The sequence below is a fragment of the Melanerpes formicivorus genome, unplaced genomic scaffold, assembly GCF_026170545.1.
Source record: "Melanerpes formicivorus ecotype bairdi unplaced genomic scaffold, bMelFor1.0.p_v2 SCAF_35, whole genome shotgun sequence".
NCBI classification, from domain to species: domain Eukaryota; kingdom Metazoa; phylum Chordata; class Aves; order Piciformes; family Picidae; genus Melanerpes; species Melanerpes formicivorus.
In genome coordinates, this window is record NW_027142387.1 from 5,119,025 (window position 1) to 5,139,876 (window position 20,852).

Sequence of the window (20,852 nt, forward strand, 5' to 3'; positions counted from 1 at the left end):
CTTCTCACAAACGCCACCTGCTCCCCACACAGCCTCTCAGGAACAGGTTCATTCCCCCCTGCAGATACTGCAGAAGACAAAGCTTGCTCCTAGCTCATTCCCTCCCCAGATGAATTGCTGCCTTCTAGACACAGATGAAAGATTCCTGCTGGAACACTGGAAATGAGACATGATTAGGAAACCTGACCACAGGATCTCAAGAATGGGGATGGGTCTCTGCTCCTGCACTTCAGCAGCAAGCTGGCAGAACCAAGGCAGCTGAGCATGCTCCTGTCTCTCTGCTATGCACTGGCTGGGATGCTGAATCCTGAGCTCTGGGAGCTAAATCAGCACAACCCTCCCATTAGCTCTCTTCTCACATTTCTCTGACAGGAGCTTCTCTGCACATCTGATGTAACTAACACCTTCCTTCCTGCAAACTGGTCAGGCTGGAGAAGGCTCCAGGGGGACCTTAGAGCAGCCTTCCAGTACCTGAAGTACAGGAGAGCTGGGAAGGGACTTTTAACAAGGGCTGGGAGTGACAGGACGAGGGGCAATTGCTTTGAGCTGGAAGAGGGGAGACTGAGACTGGAGATGAGGAAGAAATTCTTGACAGTGAGGGTGGGAAGACACTGGAACAGGTTGCCCAGGGAGGTTATGGATGCTCCCCTCCCTGGAAGTGTTCCAAGGCCAGGTTAGATCAGGCCTGGAGCAAGCTGGGCTGTTGGGAGGTGTCCTTGCCCATGGCAGGGGGTTGGGGCTGGACGATCTTGAAGGTCCCTTCTGACCCAACCTATTCTGTGAATCACAGAAAATACTCTGCTGAAGCCCCACAGGGGCTCACACCTCTCCTCTGTGTCACAAGCTGTCCATGGAGGTTGTGGAGTCTTCTTCTCTGGAGACTTTCAAGCCCCATTTGGATGTATTGCTGTGTGACCTGCCCTGGGTGACCCTGCTCTGGCAGGGGACTGGATGATCTCCAGAGGCCCCTTCCAACCCCCACCATTCAGTGACTATATGCAGACAAGTGTCCTCCAGTCACAGGCCTTACCCAGTGTCTCCCATGATGCATCCAGACCAGGTGTCCTCACACTTACACTCACCTGATAATAAAAACAAATTAAAATGATGACATATTGAGTCTTGTGAGCCCCAAATCAAACTTTCCTTACCACACAGCCTACCCTGGATCCCATTGCCTTTATGTCAGTGCATGCTGAGAAGCTTCCTTCCAGAATCCAGGAAGGATCCTACACCATCCTGAGCTCTGAACATATATCCTGCTCTTCCTTTGTGCTCTGACCTGCTGACTGCAGGGGAATGGACTGGATGACCTTTGGAGGTCCCTTCTGCCCCAAACTGACCCAGGTTCTGTGAGTCTACTTAGGGGAAACTGCAGTGTCAGCTTCCTGCACTTGCAAATCCTGAGTCAGCAATTCCTGCTGCTCCATGACTCATCTGGATGGAGACCAGAGCTGAGGAGAAGGACTTGGGTGTGCTGGGCAAGGAGCACCTCCCCATGAGCCAGCAACATGAGCTGGCATCCCAGAAACCAACCCTGTGCTGGGCTGCATCCAAAGCAGTGTGGGCAGCAGGGGCAGGGAGGGGATTCTGCCCCTCTGCTCTGCTGAGACCACACCTGCAGTGCTGGGGCCAGCTCTGGAGCCCCCAACATAAGGACATGGACCTAATGGAGCAGGTCCAGAGGAGGCATCAAGGTGATCAGAGGGCTGGAGAACCTCCCCTATGGGGTCAGGCTGAGAGAGTTGGAGCTGTTCAGCCTGCAGAAAAGAAGGCTCCAGGGATACCTCAGAGCAGCCTGCCAGGATTGAAAGAGGACTTCCAAGAGAGCTGGTGAGGGACTTCTGACAGGACGAGGGGTAACTAAAGCATTGCAGTTAAACAGGGCTCACTGAGTAGCCAAACACCAAGGTTCAGCTTGCTAGCAGAGAGCTGCTAGCAGTAGGGTGGCAAATAAAGCAGATTTTCCTAACCAACAAGAGGAGTATGAGATCTGGGTAACCAACAAGAGGAGTAATACACCTAGGGTAAACAACCAGATGATAAGACTTTTATCTTGAGACAGAGTGCCAAAGCAAGCAGCCTTACCACTTAGAAGTTTTCTTCTGTCTGAGAAGATGCCAATGTTTTGAGCCAGAGTCTGTGCCAGGGTGACTGCCATCAGATCTGGTTTTCCAAACTGCCAGAGAGAAGCAAAGCAGGATGAGCAATCAGTTAATAGATGCATGGATTCCATGAAATGGGTTGGGTTGGAAGGGACCTTCAAGATCATCCAGTTCCCACCCCCTGCCATGGCCAGGGACACCTCCACCAGCTCAGCTTGCTCAAGGCCTCATCCAACCTGGACTTCAACACTTTCAGGAAGGGGACATCCAGGACCTCCCTGAGCAACCTGTTCCAGTGTCTCACCACCCTCATTGGCAAGAATTTCCTCCTCCTCTCCAGTCTCAGTCTCCCCTCCTCCAGTCTGAAGCCATTGCCCTTCATCCTGTCACTCCCAGCCCCTGTCAAAAGTCCCTCCCAAGCTCTCCTGTAATCCCTTCAGGTACTGGAATGCTGCTCTAAGATCTCCCCAGAGCTGCAGGCTGTTCTAACGTGGCCCTACAGCTGCAGGCATCTCAGATACAAGGGAAGCTTTCCTCATTTCAAGGGAAGAAAAGGCAGTATCAGAGGCACAGAGCAGCTGGATAAGGGACAAGTGAAAACGAAACAGTGGCTATGGATAAGTAACAGCAAGCAGGGATGACAGAACATTGCAGAAGCTGCTGGGAAGTGAATTTCAATCCCCAGCTGACTTTTCTCACTCATCACTCCTCACTGGTACATCCCCCCTACAGAGCTGCACCAAGCACATCAGCAGAGAAGCAGCCCAGGCCTGTGGTGCTGAGTGTGGTGCAGACAGGACCCCACCACTCCCTGCTCAGAGCAGTGTCCCTTCCTACCTCGTTGACTCCTCCTCCCTTCAGCAAGGAGCAGATGCCACCAGTGTGGGCTACCCCGCTCCGACTGCTCTGGAATCGGCTTCCCCTAGGACAAGAAGGAAAAGAGAAGCAAGTTTACCCTGCTCTCTCCAGCAGCTTTGCATCTCCCCATCCCAGCAGAGTTCCTTCTGGAAAGGAACAGTTGGGAAACTGCTGTTTGCAAATGCTGGCCGCTACCAGCATGCTGCAACCAATGAACAAGAGGAGAAAAAGATAGAAGACAATGGGAAAACCAGATGGCCACTGGCAAACCTCTCATCGGAGATCATCTCCAGGAAGGGGACACCACCTTCCCTCCTCCCTCTCAGACTCCCTGATACGTGAGCATAAGGAGGAGACTATTCTGCCAAACCACCTGGATTTCACTAGTCCTCTGTTCATAGAGTCACAGATTGCATTGGGTTGGAAGGGACCCTCAAAGGTCATCTTGTCCAACCCCACCCTGCAGTCAACAGGGACATCTCCAACTAGAGCAGGCTGCCCAGGGCACACTTCTCTCTGAAGAGCAAACTCTGCTGAAGAACTAAACCACTTCAAGAGCGCTACAGCATGCAGGTCACACAGCCAAGCAAAGCAGGACACCTCACTGATTTCAAAGATTCACAGAATGGGTTGGGCTGGAAGGGACCTTCAACAACACCTAGCTCCAATGCTGCTGCCATGTGAAGCAACACACCTTTCACTAGACCAGATTCTGCTCTTCCACCACACAAGAGGGCTACCCATGCTCTGCTGCCAGGCCCTGAGGTGGAGCCATGCTTCACCTTGCAGGCAGGATGCCTGCAGAGCAGGTCACCGCAGAGGACAACCAAGCTGCACACCACATGCAACTTGGGCTTAGCCCATTCACAGCCCCGGCTGTGCTGGCAGCCACTCTGTGCATTCCCTTTGCCTCACCTCCCCAGCAGAAACACTCTTGGCTGAGTTCCTGCAAAGAGACTACACAGGCACCAGAAAGGAGATGATGCTGTGAGCAACCCCCAAGGAAAGAGAGAGAAGCCCCCGGCTCAGTAAGGGCCCCCCCAGGGAGGTTACGTACGAGAAGAGGTGCACGGCGTCGCTCTTCTCCCTGATGAAATCCCTCCTGTACTTCATGAACTCCCGCAGGGTCACCAAGGGGTTTTCAGATATGGTGAACTTGTTATCAGTAGCCCAGGTTTCCATGGCAACCAAGACTATCCTGGTGTTAAGCTGCTCTTTATATATCTGGGGTATTAACAGAGCAAACCAACAGATCATGTCAGGCAGAGGCAAGGTGAGGCTTACCCCTGTCAGCAGCAGCTTGGCATTGACACGCAACCATTCAGATGCTTCTGCCATACTTTGTGTGCTCCCAGGTGACTGTGTCCCCCTTCAAACCAACAAATATACACAAACCCAACATGCACAAAAGTCGATCCCCCAACCCGACGGATGCGCACACAAGGCCGACCCCCCAACCTGACAGACGCATGCACGGCCGACCCCCTAACCCGACGGATGCGCACACGGCCAACCCTGCAACCCGACGGACGCATGCACGGCCGACCCCCCAACCTGATGGACGTGCACCAGCCTGACCCCGCGACCTGACGGATGCGCACACATGGCTGACCCCCCAACCCGACGGACACGTGCCCACGGCCGACCCCGCAACCTGACGGACGTGCGCACGGCCGACCCCGCAACCCGACGGACGCGCGCACGGCCAACCCCGCAACCCGATGGACGTGCACACGGCCGACCCCGCAACCCGACGGACGCGCGCACGGCCGACCCCGCAACCCAACAGACGCTCACCAGGCCAACCCCCCAACCCGACGGACGCGCACAAGGCCGACCCCGCGACCCGACGGACGTGCCCACGGCCGACCCCGCAACCCGACGGACGCGCGCACGGCCGACCCCGCAACCCGATGGACGCGCCCACGGCCCACCCCACAACCCGATGGACGTGTGCACGGCCAACCCTGCAACCCAACAGATGCGCACACAAGGCCGACCCCGTAACCTGACGGACCCGCACACGGCCGACCCCCCAACCCGACGGACTCGCACCAGGCCAACCCCCCAACCCGACGGACATGCACACAAGGCTGACCCCCCAACCCGATGGACATGCACACAAGGCTGACCCCCCAACTCAACTGACGCGCACACGTCCGACCCCGCAACCCAACGGATGCACACACGGCCGACCCTCCAAACCACTAGACACAAACCCAATACTCCAAACCAACAAAACCACAAACCCAACATGCACAAAAATCAACCCTTCAAACGAAGTCACAAACCCAACATGCACAAAATCAACCCTTCAAACCAAGACACAAACCTAACCCTCAACAAACACACACAAACCAAACATGCACAAAAATCGTCCCTTCCAACCAACAGACACATACAAACCCAACCCTTCAAACCAACCAACACAAACCCCACAAACACACACAAATACCCCCCTGAATACCAACACACACACACAAACCCAACAAACCCAAAAAAACAACCAATAAACACACAGAAAATCAAACCTTAAACCCAACAGACACACGAAAAAACAACAAACAGAAAGTCAAACCTGGGCAATCTGCTCCAGGGCTATGTCACCCTTAAATTACAATAAGTTCCTGCTCACATTTAGATGAGCTTCTGATGTTCCAGTCTGTGCCCCTTAACCCCTGTCCTGTCCCTGGGCACCACTGAACAAAGCCTGATCCCATCCTCCTGCCACCCACCCTTGAAGCATTGATCAGCAGTGATGAGATCAAGCAAACTGGGAATCTTCACAAGTGTCCTTCTGCAGTATGCCCTGACCTAAGAGTTCCTGCATGTCCCAGCAGGGGAAGCACAGGCCAAGCTCCCTGGCAGAGGAGCCCTCAGCTGAGGAGTACTCACCAGGTCTGCCATGTTCACCACCGACTTGGCATAGCTGTTGGTGTGGCCAACTGACAGGCGGTGCTTCTTGCACTGCAAACACACACAGACAGGGGACTGTCACACACAGCATGGGCACAGGGTGCTGGGGCTGCAAGGGAACTCTGGAGATCATTCAGCCCAACCCCTCTGCCAGGGCAGGGTCACCCAGGGTAGGTCACACAGGAACACATCCAGATGGGGCTTGAAAGTCTCCAGAGAAGGAGACTTCACCACCTCTCTGGACAGCCTGCTCCAGGCCTCCAGCACCTTCACACCAAACAAGTTTCTCCTCATGTTGAGGTGGAACTTCCTGGGTTCCAGTTTGTCTCTATTGCCCCTGGCCCTCTGCTACCAGGACACCACTGAGAAGAGCCTGGCCCCTTCTTCTTGCCCCCCACACTTCAGATATTGATCAGCATTAACCAGATTCTCTCTCAGGCTGGTCTTTTCCAGCTTAACAGCCCCAGGGCTCTCAGCCTTTCCTCTACCACCTCCCTGGGCAGCCTGTGCCAGACTTTGAGAACCCTTTCAGTAAAGTTTCTTCTCATTTCCAACCTCAACCTCTCCTGGCACTTGAGGCCATTTCCTCTCCTCCTGTCTCTTTTTCGTGGGGAGAAGAGACCAACTCCCACCTGGGTGTAGCCTCCTCTCAGGAAGCTGCAGAGAGCCAGAAGGTCTCTCCTCAGCTTCCTCCAGGCCGAACAACCCAATTCTTGGTGAAATTCCCTTGTCAAAATTCAGAAGCAACTTCAGCCATGGTTAAGGACACCACAAGCTCTTCTCTTAAGGCCACACTGGCTTTATTTGGGCCCCACCCTGCTCTTTATTGTTTGCTTTTGTGGAGCAGTTGAGGTGGTCTGCTGCTGGGCAGTGGAAGCTGCTGCAGTGTGCCAGCCTTACCATCAGGTGGTCGTTCACAATCATTAACTCAATGTATTTGGTCTCCTCTTCAACCTTCCGTGGGATCTGGCGGACCTGCAGAGAGAGGACAACTGCAAGAGTCCAACAGAGAGGAACCGAGACCTGGAGAGGCTCCAGACACCAGAGTTTTCATGCCTACAGCTTTTTTCCTGCCTTAATTGTGCTCCCAAATGTTGAAGGAACTTCTGGTGCTTAGCTGCATCACTTCAAACAAGTCTTTACCCTCCAGCAGGACATTTCCATGACCTTGAAGAATGCCAGCAAGTCTTTCGACACATCTAATTCCCAGTTTGGGTGGTTTCAAACAATGAGGACTCCCAGGGGGGCTTCTGCCTCTAAAAATGGCCACCAACTTTGGGTCTAGTCCAGAGAGAAAGGGTCTTCTCCTGTATTCCTCAGTAAGATCTCTGTGACCATTCTGCTCTTCAGCCTCACACTGACAGGTTCCCACTACGAGCATTCAGAAGGATTTATGGTTGTGTCCTGCTCTTCCTGCGGCTTCCAGGAGAGCTCTGACATCATCCCAAAACACAGAATAATGGCAAGATGGCAGAGAGGTAGCAAACCACCTGCTGCAAAGGGAGACCCTCCAGAAGGACTTCTGAAACTTCTCCAACACCTTTCTCACTTCTCTTTTGCTTCTGAGAACCTTGTGTTGGTTCATAGAAGCACAGAATGGGTTGGCTTGGAAGAGACCTTCAAGATCATCTATTTCCAATCCCCTGCCATGGGCAGGGACACCTCCCACCAGCCCAACCTTGCTCAAGGCCTCATCCAACCTGGCCTTGAACACCTCCAGGGAAGGGGCATCCTCCAGGGAGGGTGAGTGAATGGTGAGTGAATGCTTTGTCCACCTGGACAATGAATGGAGCAGACACAAAGCACCCTTAGTGGCCCACAGCTCCTAGGCAAGCAGGTTGGCACTTACCTGCCTTTTCCTTCTTTTGTGCCTTGGCTTTGCAACAAACTCCTGTGCCGTGGTGTTCATGTGCCAGAACTCTGAGCAGAAAACACAAGCACAGGGAAGCTGACAAGAACATCAAAGACTGCTTGGTTGGAAGGGACCCTCAAGATCATCTAGTTCCATCCCCACCCCTACTGTGGGCAGGAACACCTCCCACCAGCCCACCTTGCTCAAGGCCTCATCCAACCTGGCCTTGAACACCTCCAGGCTTGGAGCCTCCACTGCTTCTTTGGACAACCTGTCCCAGTGCCTCACCACCCTCATGGGCAAGAATGGCTTCCTCAAGCTCCTTCCAGTCTGAAGCCATCACCCCTCATCCTGCCACTCCAAGCCTTTGTCAGAAGTCCTCCTGCAGCCCTCTTCAAATTCTAGCAGGCTGCTCTGATGTCTCCCTAGAGGCTTCTCTTCTCCAGACTGAACATCCCCAACTCTCTCACCCTGTACACATAGGAGAGGTACTCCAGCCCTCTGGTCACCTTGGTAGCCTCCTCTGGCTCTGCTCTCACAGCTCCATGTCCTTGTGCTGGCGGCTCCAGAGCTGGACACAGGACTGCAGGTGTAGTCTCAGCAGAGTGGGACAATGTGGCCCACCAGTGCCCTTGCTGCCACATGACAGCAGCAGGTCCTTCCTCCACACATCAGCTGTGGCAACAACTCATTGCTGCACATCTCCAGCTAGAAAGGAGGCCACGTGGGATGCTTCCCAGGCCTTGGGTTCTCACTAGAAACCCTTCTGGTGATCATCTGGCTCTGCTGAGACAGCTGATCTGGGGGTGTCAGGCTTCAGAAGGCGCCACAGATGTTCTACACCAACACCTGACCAACACTGGGCCTGGAGTATTCTTAGCACAGGACTTCCATGGAGTGACTCAGAGGCAGTAGCCAAGTGGAGCTCTCCCAGCAGCTTCCTAAATTCATTAGCAGAGCAGGGAGGGCAGAATTAATTCCCTAAGGAGATTACAGTCACAAAGCTGAACATGCTGTAGTTGGGAGAATCCTGAGGAGATTCTGGCAAAGCTCACTCTCCACACAGGGTTCTTCTCTGCTAATCCCTCTGGGTCTTCTTCAGCTTCTCACACTTCTAATCATAAGCACCAAGAGATTTATTCTTGAGCCAAAGACCTTTCACCAAATCTGTACTTGGCTGCTCACTGAAAGGGGCACACAATAAAGGAAGCAGAACCACAGGATAGAAGCAGAGAGGTCTTGAGATTTAGAGAATGACAGAATGATTTGGATTGGAGAAGAACTTTAAGCTCATCCAGTCCAACCATTCTCTAACTCTGCCAACACTGGGGCTAAGCCATGGCCCTCAGCACCACATCTCTGCCTCCTGGAAACACCTCCAGGGATGGGCATTCAACAAATCAGGCCTTAGACTAAACCAAGTCAATCCACGGCTAAGACAGGAGTATGAAAGTGTCATACCAGATGGCAAATCATCTGAGGGCATCTCAAACAGCTTGGACTTGTAGACAGAGTGGAAATGGGAGTCATCCTGAAAGAGGAAAGAATTGCACTCAAAGCTCAGGAGCAGATCACCCAGCTCAGGAGCACTTCACAGGCAGTTCAGGTCCAAAGCTCCTTCTCACCCAGCACCTACACAGGTTGACAGGCAGGTGCATGGCACCATCACCCTACACTCCTCTTCACTCCCCACCTGTTATGTGATACTTAACACCACCCTTAATCACCTTTCATTGGGAACAGCTGAGGAGGCTCTGCTGAAGGGGCTGAGCACACCTAGAGCTAGGCTGGAGAGCTGCCCAGGGCATTGGGGAGAGACACAGGACCTGCTGAACTGGAGTGGAGGTAGAACCAGGAGGAGAGGGATGTAACAAAGGACTGTTCAGAACAGCCTGTGGGGACAGGATGAGGGGCAGTGGTTTGAAACTGGAGCAGAGCAGATTTAGGTTGGACATCAGGAGGAAGTTCTGCACCATGAGGGTGGTGAGGCACTGGGACAGGTTGCCCACGGATATGGTTGAGGCCCCATCCCTGAAGACATTCAAGATCAGGCTTGATGTGGCCCTGGGCAGGCTGCTGTAGCTGGAGGTGTCCCTGCTGACTGCAGGGGGTTGGACAAGATGAGCTTTGAGCATCCCTTCCAACCCAACGCAATCTTTGAAGCTATGAATAAATGGAGAGCACAAAGGGCCAGAGAAGGGCACAGGGCACTCACAGGCTGCTCTTCCTGCTCCTAAGGACCTCCATCACCTTCTGGTGCTACACTGTCCTACACCCAGGTGTTACAAGGACAGCTATACACACACACTGCCTAAGTTCTGGAGATCTGCTTTTGTCTGTGATGGTAGAGACTGAGATATGAGGTAAACAAGTTGGGAAAAGGAGATGACCCTCTGGTCCCAGAGCCTTGGTCCATCCTGTACCTACGGATTCATAGCTTCACAGAAGGGGTTGGGTTGGAAGGGACCTTCAAGATCAGCCAGTTCCAACTCCCTGCCATGGACAGGGACACCTCCCACCAGCACAGCTTGCTCAAGGTCTCATCCAACCTGGCCTTGAACCCCTCCAGGGAGGGGACATCCACAACCTCCCTGGGCAACCTGTTCCAGTGTCTCCCCACCCTCACTGTCAAGAATTTCTTCCCAATCCCCAGTCTCAATCTCCCCTCTTCTAGCTCATAGCTATTGCCCCTTGTCCTGTCACTACCAGCCCTTGTCAAAAGTCCCTTCTCTTCTCCAGGCAGAACAGCTCCAACTCTCCCAGCCTGTTCCCATAGGGGAGGCTCTCCAGCCCCTGGTCATCTCTGTGGCCTCCTCTGGACCCTCTCCAGCAGTTCCATGTCCTTCTTGTGCTGAGTTCCCCAAACTGGAGGCAGTGCTGCAGCTGGGGTCTCAGCAGAGCAGAGGGGCAGAATCTCCTCCTTGTGCTGCTGCTCTCCCTGCTTTGGATGCAGCCCAGGACAGGGTTTGTGTGGGCTTCCAGTTCACATGGATATCTCTGTACCCCTCAACCCCCACAGCTGGACTGCTCTGAGTGATACTCACATCTGATGTGTAGTTCTCATCAGGCTCAATCAGGTAGGTGTGGTTTCCATCAAAGAACATCCCACTGTCAAGAGCAGGAGATGCAGACACTGAATTAGTACCCAAACCCCACTGCACCACGGAATCAGGGTGCACAAGTTCCTGTGTGTTGAAAATGCACAGAGTTAGAAAAGGCAGCAGCTAAAAATGGTGTCAGAGACTGCACAGCTCTTCACAGAATGAGAGAATTGTTTGGGTTGGAAAAGACCTCCAAGACCATCCAGTCTAATCACAACCCAACACCACCATGGCCGCTAAACCATGTCCCCAAGTGCCATGGCCACATGTTTCTTGAACACCTCCAGGGATGGGGACTCCACCACTTCCCTGGGCAGTCTGTTCCAGTCCCTGACCACTCCTGCAGTGAGGACATTGTCCCTGACCTCCAGGCGTGGTCCTGAGAGTCCCATTTCCAGCAGATGTTCAGATGAACTTCTGATATTCCAGTTTGTGCCACTTACCCTTCTCCTGTCTCTGGGCACCACTAAGAAGAGTCTGACCCCTCTCCCTGACACCCACCCCTCAGATACTTGCCAGCATTTGGAGGATTCCCCCTCACCCTCCTCTTCTCCGAGCCTCCATCCACACATGAAGAGGAACTTCTGTAATTTAAGGGTGCTGGAGCCCTGGAGCAGGCTGCCCAGAGAGGTGGTGGAGTCTCCATCTCTGGAGTCATTCCAACCCCACCTGGATGTGTTCCTGTGTGACCTGCCTTGGGTGACCCTGCCTTGACAGGGGGGGTGGACTGGATGATCTCCTGAGGTCCCTTCCAACCCCACCATTCTGTGACTGCTTTCTCAGACTGGATGCTGGAATCACCACGTGCTCTAGCAAGCTTTCTACATCCATGGTTGCACTCCATGACCTCAGAGGACTTTTCTAACCCAAACCATTCCATGTGAAGGGGAACTGCTGGAATTTTGTTGTGCCAGAAAAAGGAAAATCCAGGCACTTCTCAAGAGACAGGGAAAACAATTCCTTTTTCATCACCTGACTGTATTGGAAGGGACCAGATTGAACAGCAGGCAGTTGAAGAGGACAGAGCAGCAGGAGTAGCAGTCTGAAGAACAAAGCCCCAGCAGCAGGGCAGGAAGGGACATCTGCAGCCTCTCCTTCCTCCCTGATTTCTCCCCTGGGAGCCAGCAGGGGCTGAGCCCCAATGGCTGATTGCTGGTGGAAGCTGTGCAGAGGCTCAGGATGCATTAGGTTGCTATTTTTAGGCCTCACTGCCCACATTGAGACTGGGCTCAGGTTTCTGGAGCTACTCAACCTTGATCAGAGCAGGGCAGCACAGCTGGGTACCAGACGAGTGCAAGGGTGAGGAGTCTCCTGCATGCATCACCCCTCTGCCAAACAAAGGACAGACCCCTATTAAAGACAGACACTACTTTAGTATGCAGCCTTGCACGGCTGGGCCCCACCCCATGGAAGGGCTGGAGAGGGACAGCAAGCTGCAGAACATTCCCTTCAGCAAAGGAAAAAAACACAAAGCTCAGGAAATCTCCTGGCAGACTCCCTGGCTGCCATCACTGCTCCAGCTGACCTCAAGAGCGAGGAGATCCTGCTCTGGCAGGGGAGTTGGACTCCATGATCTCTGGAGATCCCTTCCAACCCCCACCATTCTGCTCCACCCCCTTAATTCCCAGATTCAACAAATACTGAGGTGACTGAGCTGCTCTCCAGCCCTGACCAGCACCTTCAATACTGCCAGAAGAGACAGGGCCAAAAATTGTGCAACCAACACACAGCTCCAGGGAACCCTCAGATCATGAAATCCTACAACAGCTTGAGTTGGAAGAGACCTTAAAGATCACCCAGTTCCAACCCCCTGCTATGGGCAGGGACACCTCCCACCAGCCCAGCTTGCCCAAGACTTCATCCAACATGGCCTTGATGCCCTCCAGGGAAGGAAGTGTACCTCCCTGGGCAACCTGTTCCAGTGTATTCCCACCCTCACTGTCAAGAATTTCTTCCTCATCTCCAGTCTCAATCTCAATTTCAGCTCAAAGCCATCACCACTCATCCTGTCACTCCCAGCTCTTGTCCAAAGTCTCTCCCCAGATCTCCTGCAGCCCCTTCAGGTACTGGAAGGTTTCTCTAAGGTCTCCCTGGAGCCTTCTCTTCTCCAGGCTGAACAGCCCCAACTCCCTCAGCTTGTCCCCATAGGGGAGGTTCTCTAGCCCTCTGATCATCTTGGTGGCCTCCTCTGGACCTGCTCCAGCAGTTCCATGTCCTTGTTCTGGGGGCTCCAGAGCTGGATGGAGGATTCCAGGTAGGGTCTCAGCAGAGCAGAGTGGCAGAATCCTCCTTCTCCTCGTGCTGACAGACACTTCAGTTACATTATCACTGAAGTGAGGTACTTTAAACAAAATCTGTTCTTGCACAATGTAATATCCTTCAAGATTTCATTACAGCAGAGATTTTATCCCATGCACACAGCTCATGGCCAGCAATTCTGTGAAGAAAAGGGATAGGGCAGGAGAAACCCTGGAGAGGAGCCTCTCCTTTGCACAAGGAAGAGAAAATCCATCACTGCTGCAACCAGGAAAGATCCCATTTCCCAGTGGTCCAGGGCAGTCACTTTCATGGTGATGATCCAGCTATGGTTATTCTTCTATCTCTGTAATAAATGATCTTAAAAGAATACCTGGCAAAGGAGAGAGGGCACAAGGAGAGAGGGAATAAGGGAGAAGAAAAGGGGAGAGGAAAAAGAGAAGAAAATAAAAGAGAAAGAAAATAAAAGAGGGAGAGGGAGAGGAAGAGGGAGAGGGAGAGAGAGGGAGAGGGAGAGGGAGAGGGAGAGGGAGAGGGAGAGGGAGAGGGAGAGGGAGAGGGAGAGGGAGAGGGAGAGGGAGAGGGAGAGGGAGAGGGAGAGGGAGAGGGAGAGGGAGAGGGAGAGGGAGAGGGAGAGGGAGAGGGAGAGGGAGAGGAGAGGAGAGGAGAGGAAAAAGAAAGGCAAGGCAAGGCAAGGAAATAAGTAAAAAGAAATGGGGGAAAAAAAGGCAAAAAGAAAGGAAAATGAAACAACAAAAAATAAGATGGAAAGAAACAAAAAAAGGAGGAAACAAACACCAAAAAGAAAGAAACAAAGGGAGCTGAAATGAAAATCCAGACCCAGAGCAGGCTTCTGGCAAGTTCCAATGGAACCCATTTTTCCCAAGGATTGTTGGGTGCTTGGTGCCAAAGCAGCAGGCAAACCAAGGCCCTCATTTTCCTGCCCCCAGCTCCATCCTGCTGAGCAGGCTGCTAAGAGAACAGCCAAGAGCAAAGAGCAGACTTACTGTAGTCCATGGCACGTTGACAAGGCCACGAAGGAGGCAGGGTTGCCTCGGATCTCCCCCTGATAATAGCAATGCTCTCCTCCCTGCAACGGCAAGCACAGGCTGAGAGCCCACCAGAGACCCCCCGGTGCCACCCTCCAAACATGGTTTCTCCACAGACAGCTTGCCAACGCCCTGAGATGGCAGCAAGGACTGCCTGCCACCCACCAGCTCCACATCCCAGCTGGCTTTGGTACCAAGATGAACATCATGGCACTCCAGGACATGCTTTAATGCCCATGCTGGTTGCAGGCTGATGGCTGCCCTTGAGGATTCACAGGTTCATGGAATGGTTTGGGTTGGAAGGGACCTTCAAGATCATCCAGTTCCAACCCCCTGCCATGGGCAGGGACACCTCCCACCAGCACAGCTTGCTCAAGGCCTCATCCAGCCTGGCCTTGATGCCCTCCAGGGAGGGGCATCCACAGCCTCCCTGTTGCAGTGTCTCCCCACACTCACTGTAAATGATCTCAGAAGGCTTTTCCAACACAAACCATCCCACAATTCATTCATCCCTTTGACTCTGCACCAAATGCAGACCATTTCAGTCTGAAATCCCTGGCATCCTCTGACAGATTTCAGGGGGTTGGACCCAGCACCTGGTCTGCACATGGCTGAATCACTGCAGATGAGCTCTGCTCTGAGGGGAAGGCAATTTCCTGCTCTTGAGGAGAAAGGTCTAGGCAGCCTTTTCCAATGCCTTCCCACCCTCAGAACTTCCTCCTGATGTCCAACCTAAACCTGCCCTGCTCCACTTTCAAACCACTGCCCCTCATCCTATTCCCACAGGCCCTTCTGAACAGTCCCTCCCCAGCCTTCCTGCAGGCCCCCTTCAGATATTGAAATGCAGCCCTAAGGTCTCCCTGGAGCCTTCTCTTCTCCAGGCTGAACAGCCCCAGCTGTCCCAGCCTGTCCCCATAGCAGAGGTGTTCCAAACCCCTAATCATATTTGTGGCTTCCTCTGGACCCACCCCATCAGGTCCATGTCCTTCCTGTGCTGGGGGCCCTATAGCTGGACACAGCACTGCAGATGGGGTCTGACCACAGCAGAGGGGCACAATCCCCTCTCACCATCTGCTGGCCACGCTGCTTCTGGCCATCCCTTGCCTGTGTTTGTTCTTCACCTCAGCCACACTTTGACCTTCCCAGGGGAGGAACATTAAGGATGCAGAGTCATCTGCTTCCAGATAACAGCCAAGAGCAGACCTTCAAGTCAGCAGTTTTCTGCAGTGAGGAGAGGTGCTGGCAATTCCAACTCCTCTGTACTTAGGCACTGACCCCAAAACTCATCACTTCCTCCTCCTCTTATTTTACCAGCACTCGTTAACCCAAAGGCCAGGAGGCTGCTGTCCCACCTGGGAGCCTGAGGACACAGCTCACACTGTCCCTGCAGCAAGCAGCTCCCCAAAGGCCAGCTGAGCAGCAGGCTGCCCTGCTGGGAAGTGCCAGACAGCCATCATCTTACTCAAGAGCTGCCCACTAAGGGGTCACTCATTTCCAAACTGCTTCCTTAGCAGCCACTGAGGTCTTGCTTACAAATTGTTACTGATGGCACCAGTCCTGCCCTGGTAGGAACTAAGACTGGGTGAGAAACGGCAACAGAGGCAGAAAAATGCACAGCCTCTGCTGGCCTGTGTGGCAGAAATCCACAGAACAGAGCCATAGGATGGTTTGGGTTGGAAAAGCCATCTAAGACCACCCAGTACAACCATCACCCCAACACCACCATAGCCACTAAACCATGTCCCCAAGTGCCATGGCCACACATTTCTTGAACACCTCCAGGGCTGGGGACTCCACCACCTCCCTGGGCAGTCTGTGCCAATCCCTGACCACTCTTGCAGCAAAGAAATATTTCCTCATCTCCAACCTAACCCTCTCCTGGCACAATTTCAGGCAATTTCTTCTCCTTCTATCACCTGATCCTAGTGACAAGAGACCAACCCCACCTCAATCCCACCTCCTTTCACAGGCCCTGATAACAAGTCCCTCTGCACCTCTCCTGTGGCTCCCTTCACATCCCAGAAGGCTGTTCTAAGGTCTCCCTGGAAAGTCTACAACTCTGAACTCAGAATACGGACCCCAAAATGCAGAGCAAGCATCCCCACTCCTAGGCCTTCCCCAGCAGCTGCCCACATTCAAAGGCTGCAGGCAGCCCTCTCCAAGCAGAGCCCTGTGTCCATGCCAGGCTCCCACCGCCAGGCCATGGGCCCAGCTGCCCCTGGTGACCCCTGGCAGGAGCCCTCAGCACCTGGGCTCTGCCATCAGCCCAGCTGCCTGGGGCTGAGGCCAAGCCAGGCTGCTGTTCACTGCCCAGCAGCTACAAGAAAAGATGCTCCATGATGTAGCTGCAGGATGTGGACAGAGAGCTGATGCCAGGGCAGTGCCATCTGGTCTGCGAGCTGCCTTGGCATCCGCCTCAGCCTCTGCCCTTGCCTCACCTTGGCGTTAGAGAAGATTACTGCAATTAATAGCTACCAAATGGAGATGGGGCAGAGGAGAGCAGGGGTGGTGACCTTTTCCTGCCTGCTCTGCTGTCTTTAATCAAAGAATTGTATCATAGAATGAGTTGGGCTGGAAGGGACCTTCAAGTTCATCCAGTTCCAACCCCATGCCACAGGCAGGGACACCTCCCACCAGCCCAGCTTGCTCAAGGCCTCATCCAGCCTGGCCTTGAACACCTCCAGGGAGGGGACATCCACAACATCCCTGGGCAACCTGTTCCAGTGTCTCCCTACCCTCACTGTCAAGAATTCCTTCCTCATCTCCAGTCTCAATCCAGTCTCTTCCAGCTCAGAGCCGTCACCCCTCACCCTGTCACTCCCAGCTCTTGTTCAGAGTCTCTCCCCAGCTTTCCTGGAGCTCTTTCAGGTACTGATATGCAGCTCTAAGTTCTCCCTGTAGCCTTCTCTTCTCCAGGCTGAACAGCCCCAGCTCTCCCAGCCTGTCCCCATAGGAAAGGTTCTGCAGCCCTCTGATCATCTTGGTGGCCTCCTCTGGACCCTCTCCAACAGTTCCATGTCCTGATTGTGCTGAGGGCTCCAGAACTGGTTATGGGATTCCCAGTGGAGTATCAGCAGAGTGGAGGGGCAGTCACCTCACCTGTGATGCCATCATGGTTGTGAGCACACTGTGATGCAGCAGTAGCAGACAGCAGTGTGGTGCCAAGCTGTGAGCTGGCATTTTGTGCCCAGCATGCACAGATCCTGACACCCCCACACTGGGGCTTTTAAGGTTGCCTATGGCAATCAGTTCCCTCAGGTTATTTTTAGAGCATACCATCAAACATTCATGGCTGTCATCTACCACAGCTCAGCCCCTGCATGTTCCCTGGCTGAGACCTGAGCTGTTTGCACTGCTGAGTTTGTTGTTATTAAGAGCTCAGAGAACTGTGCAACATTTGCACAGTCAGAGAACTGATTGGAGTAGAAAAGCCCTCTGAGATCATCCAGTCCAGCCATCAACCCATCACCACCATGGCTTCTAAACCATGTCCCCAGGTGCCATGGTCACATGTTTCTAGAACATCTGCAGGCCTGGGGACTCCACCACCTCCCTGGGCAGCCTGTGCCAATCCCTCACCACTCTTGCAGAAAAGAAATTTTTCCTCTGTATCTTAAACCTCCCCTGGCACAATTTTAAGCCATTTCCTCTCCTTCTATCACCTGATCCTATGGAGAAAAGTCCAATCCCCACCTGGCTGCAGCCTCCTTTCAGGGAGCTGCAGAGAGCAATGAGGTCTCCTCTCAGCCTCCTCTTCTCCACACTAAACACCCCCAAGTCCCTCAGCTGCTCCTCACCAGTCCTGTTCTCCAGACCCTTCCCCAGCTTCCTTGTCCTTCTCTGGACCTGCACCAGCCCCTCAATGTCCTTTTTGGGGGAACACAGACAGAAACCCTCATTTCTACACTCTCCAAAGAGGAAAACTGAAACATTTCAGATGAGAAAACATCACTGAAGAGTTCTCAAGTTATTCCTTCTGGGGGAGGAGAATCCAGCCACATGAATCTCTCAGCACTACAGCTGGGGTTTGCCTTTCATCTGCCTGACAGCATCAGCAACAGGATGATAACCCAAAAAATGAGCTATAAAAGGATCTGGAGAGCACTGCAGCAGCACGGAGTGCACACAGCATCATCTGGGAACAGCAACCCCGTGCAGCAGCACAGGCTGCAGAAGGATCCTGCTGCACAGCAGCTCCAGGGAAAGTGACCTGGGCATGCTGGTGGAAAACAGGATGGCTATGAGGAAAAATTTCTTCCCTCCAAGAGTGGCCAGGGATTGGAACAGGCTGCCCAGGGAGGTGGTGGAGTTCCCATCCCTGAAGGGAACTTTCCTGGAGAAGAGGAGACTCAGGGGAGACCTTACTGCTCTCTACAGCTACCTGAAGGGTGGTTGTAGCCAGGAGGGGGTTGGTCTCTTCTCCCAGGCAACCAGCACCAGAACAAGAGGACACAGTCTCAAGCTGTGCCAGGGGAAGCTTAGGCTCAAGGTGAGGAGAAACTTCTTCCCAGAGAGAGTTGTTCACCATTGGGATGTGCTGCCCAGGGAGGTGGTGGAGTCACCGTCCCTGGAGCCGTTCAAGAGGGGTTTGGACGTGGCACTTGGTGCCATGGTATAGTCATGAGGTCTTGGGTGACAGGTTGGACTTGATGATCTTTGAGGTCTCTTCCAACCTTATTGATTCTATGAATGTGTGGCCATGGCACCTGGGGCCATGGTGGTGCTGGGTTGATTGTTGGCCTGGATGGTCTTGGAGGGCTTTTCCAATGCAGACCATTCCATGGTTCCATGATTCTAGGACTCCATGAGCAATATCAGTTCTCTGCTTGAAGCAGGATCCCAGAGCACTGAGCAAGTCAGTGATAGCCACCCCTGAAGGCCTGCCCTGAGCCAGCCCAGCAGCTAGCTGAAGGGGACTCTAGAGCCTGGGATGTGTTTTGCCCAGCAAACATGTTACGACCTCACCTCTGGCAGGCTTAGTCCTCCCAGATCTTCCCCATGCATTTAACAGTGCTGACAGGAGAGCTTTTGATTTCAAGGCCCTCCTTGCTTGCTAAAGGCTTCACTCTTCAAATTTGTGCTAATTCAGTGATGGGACTGGGAGAGATGAACTCAACTGACTTGCAGATATACCTGGAGGCAGACAAAGAGCTCCTTTTGTTCTCCTTAATAGAAGCTATTAGCTTGATTTCTGCTTTGACTCAGCTTCTGAATCCCAGTCAAGGTGTTTGCACTGCAGAGAAGCAGCTGAGTTTGGACACTTTAATGGGAGACCCAAGTGTTTGCCTCAGCTGCTAAGGGATGAGGATGAACATCAGGGAGCAAAGACAAAGCAGATTTCAAGGCTGCAAATGACAGAGAGGGATAAAGCAAGACAAGAGCTGAGTTTGCATCAACACCAAGAGCAAAGCAGGAGAAGGAAATCCTTACTTTAACTTCCACTGTCTTCCCACCTTGCTCGATGTGCCTCTCAAGGTACTCAGAGGACAGCAGGTCACTGCAAGAAGAAGAAAAGAGCCATCAGCCTGGAGTGCATCCCTGCCCTCCCTCTCAGCCAGCACCCATTACAGATTTCCATCTGAAAAGGACAAAACCTGCAGGGATCTCTGCCTAAAGCTTCCATAAAAGTCCCTGCAACAACCACCTCCAGCGGAGCTACACAGTGCAGGGGATCGTTAATCCCAGGAGGGGACAAAGGACACACCACAATAGGTTTCTTCCCAGACGGTTCCTTCAAAGCTTTTAACTGAAGGGAGGTTCCCAGCTGTGGCTGTAAGTCAGGTGAGCTTTAAAGAAAGGAAGACTGCAGAAGGAGGAGAAACCTTGGAGTCCCAAAGCAGGTGGAGCCACCCCTGCGGCAGGCTGCATCTGAGGAGAAAAGGCAGCTCCTGAGCACTCACAGAACGGTAGGGGCTGGAAGGGACCTCCAGAGACCATGGGCTCAGGATGTGGTTCAGTGGCCATGGTGCTGTTAGGTCAATGGTTGGGCTCGATGGTCTTAGAAGGCTTTTCAACTAAAACTGACCTCATTGCTCTCTACAACTACCTGAAAGGTGGTTGTAGCCAGGAGGGAGTTGGTCTCTTCTCCCAGGCAACCAGCACCAGAACAAGGGGACACAGTCTCAGGCTGTGCCAGGGGAGGTTTAGGCTCAAGGTGAGGAGAAAGTTCTTCACCGAATGAGTCGTTTGCCATTGGAATGTGCTGCCCAGGGAGGTGGTGAAGTCACCGTCCCTGGAGGTGTTCAGGAGGGGATTGGACGTGGCACTTGGTGCCATGGTCTAGTCATGAGGTCTGTGTTGATAGGTTGGACTTGATGATCCTCGAGGTCCTTTCCAACCTAAGTGGTACTGTGATACTCTGATACTGTGAAAACTGTTCTGTGATTCTGTTCTGTTGAGCCCACCCCCCCTGCCAGAGCAGGGTCACCCAGGGCAGGTCACACAGGAACACATCCAGATGAAAGTCTCCAGGGAAGGAGACTCCACCACCTCTCTGGGCAGCCTGCTCCAGGCCTCCAGCACCTTCACACCAAACAAGTTTCTCCTCATGTTGAGGTGGAACCTCCTGGGTTCCAGTTTGTGTCTATTGCCCGTGGCCCTGTGCTGACAGGACACCACTGAAAAGAGCCTGCCCCCTCTTCTTGCCCCCCACCCCTCAGATATTGATCAGCATTGATCAGAACCCCTCTCAGGTTGTTCCTCTCCAGACCAAACA

General features: G+C 53.3%; 1 protein-coding gene across 5 annotated transcripts in view; it reads right to left on the reverse strand.

Moving 5' to 3' along the window:
• The window catches only part of ADAM22 (ADAM metallopeptidase domain 22), a 79,325-nt gene that overhangs the window by 32,474 nt on the left and 25,999 nt on the right, over positions 1-20,852 (reverse strand). For all 5 annotated transcript variants that reach the window (XM_068156929.1, XM_068156928.1, XM_068156927.1 and 2 more), the window contains exons 4-14: positions 19,568-19,634; positions 14,096-14,178; positions 10,776-10,839; positions 9,193-9,262; positions 7,729-7,799; positions 6,780-6,854; positions 5,859-5,930; positions 4,021-4,187; positions 2,943-3,027; positions 2,089-2,179; positions 1,031-1,082 (exon numbers count right to left, since the gene is read on the reverse strand). In XM_068156929.1, coding sequence (XP_068013030.1) covers positions 1,031-1,082; positions 2,089-2,179; positions 2,943-3,027; positions 4,021-4,187; positions 5,859-5,930; positions 6,780-6,854; positions 7,729-7,799; positions 9,193-9,262; positions 10,776-10,839; positions 14,096-14,178; positions 19,568-19,634 — 897 coding nt within the window. The remainder of the gene's footprint in view (positions 1-1,030; positions 1,083-2,088; positions 2,180-2,942; positions 3,028-4,020; positions 4,188-5,858; positions 5,931-6,779; positions 6,855-7,728; positions 7,800-9,192; positions 9,263-10,775; positions 10,840-14,095; positions 14,179-19,567; positions 19,635-20,852) is intronic.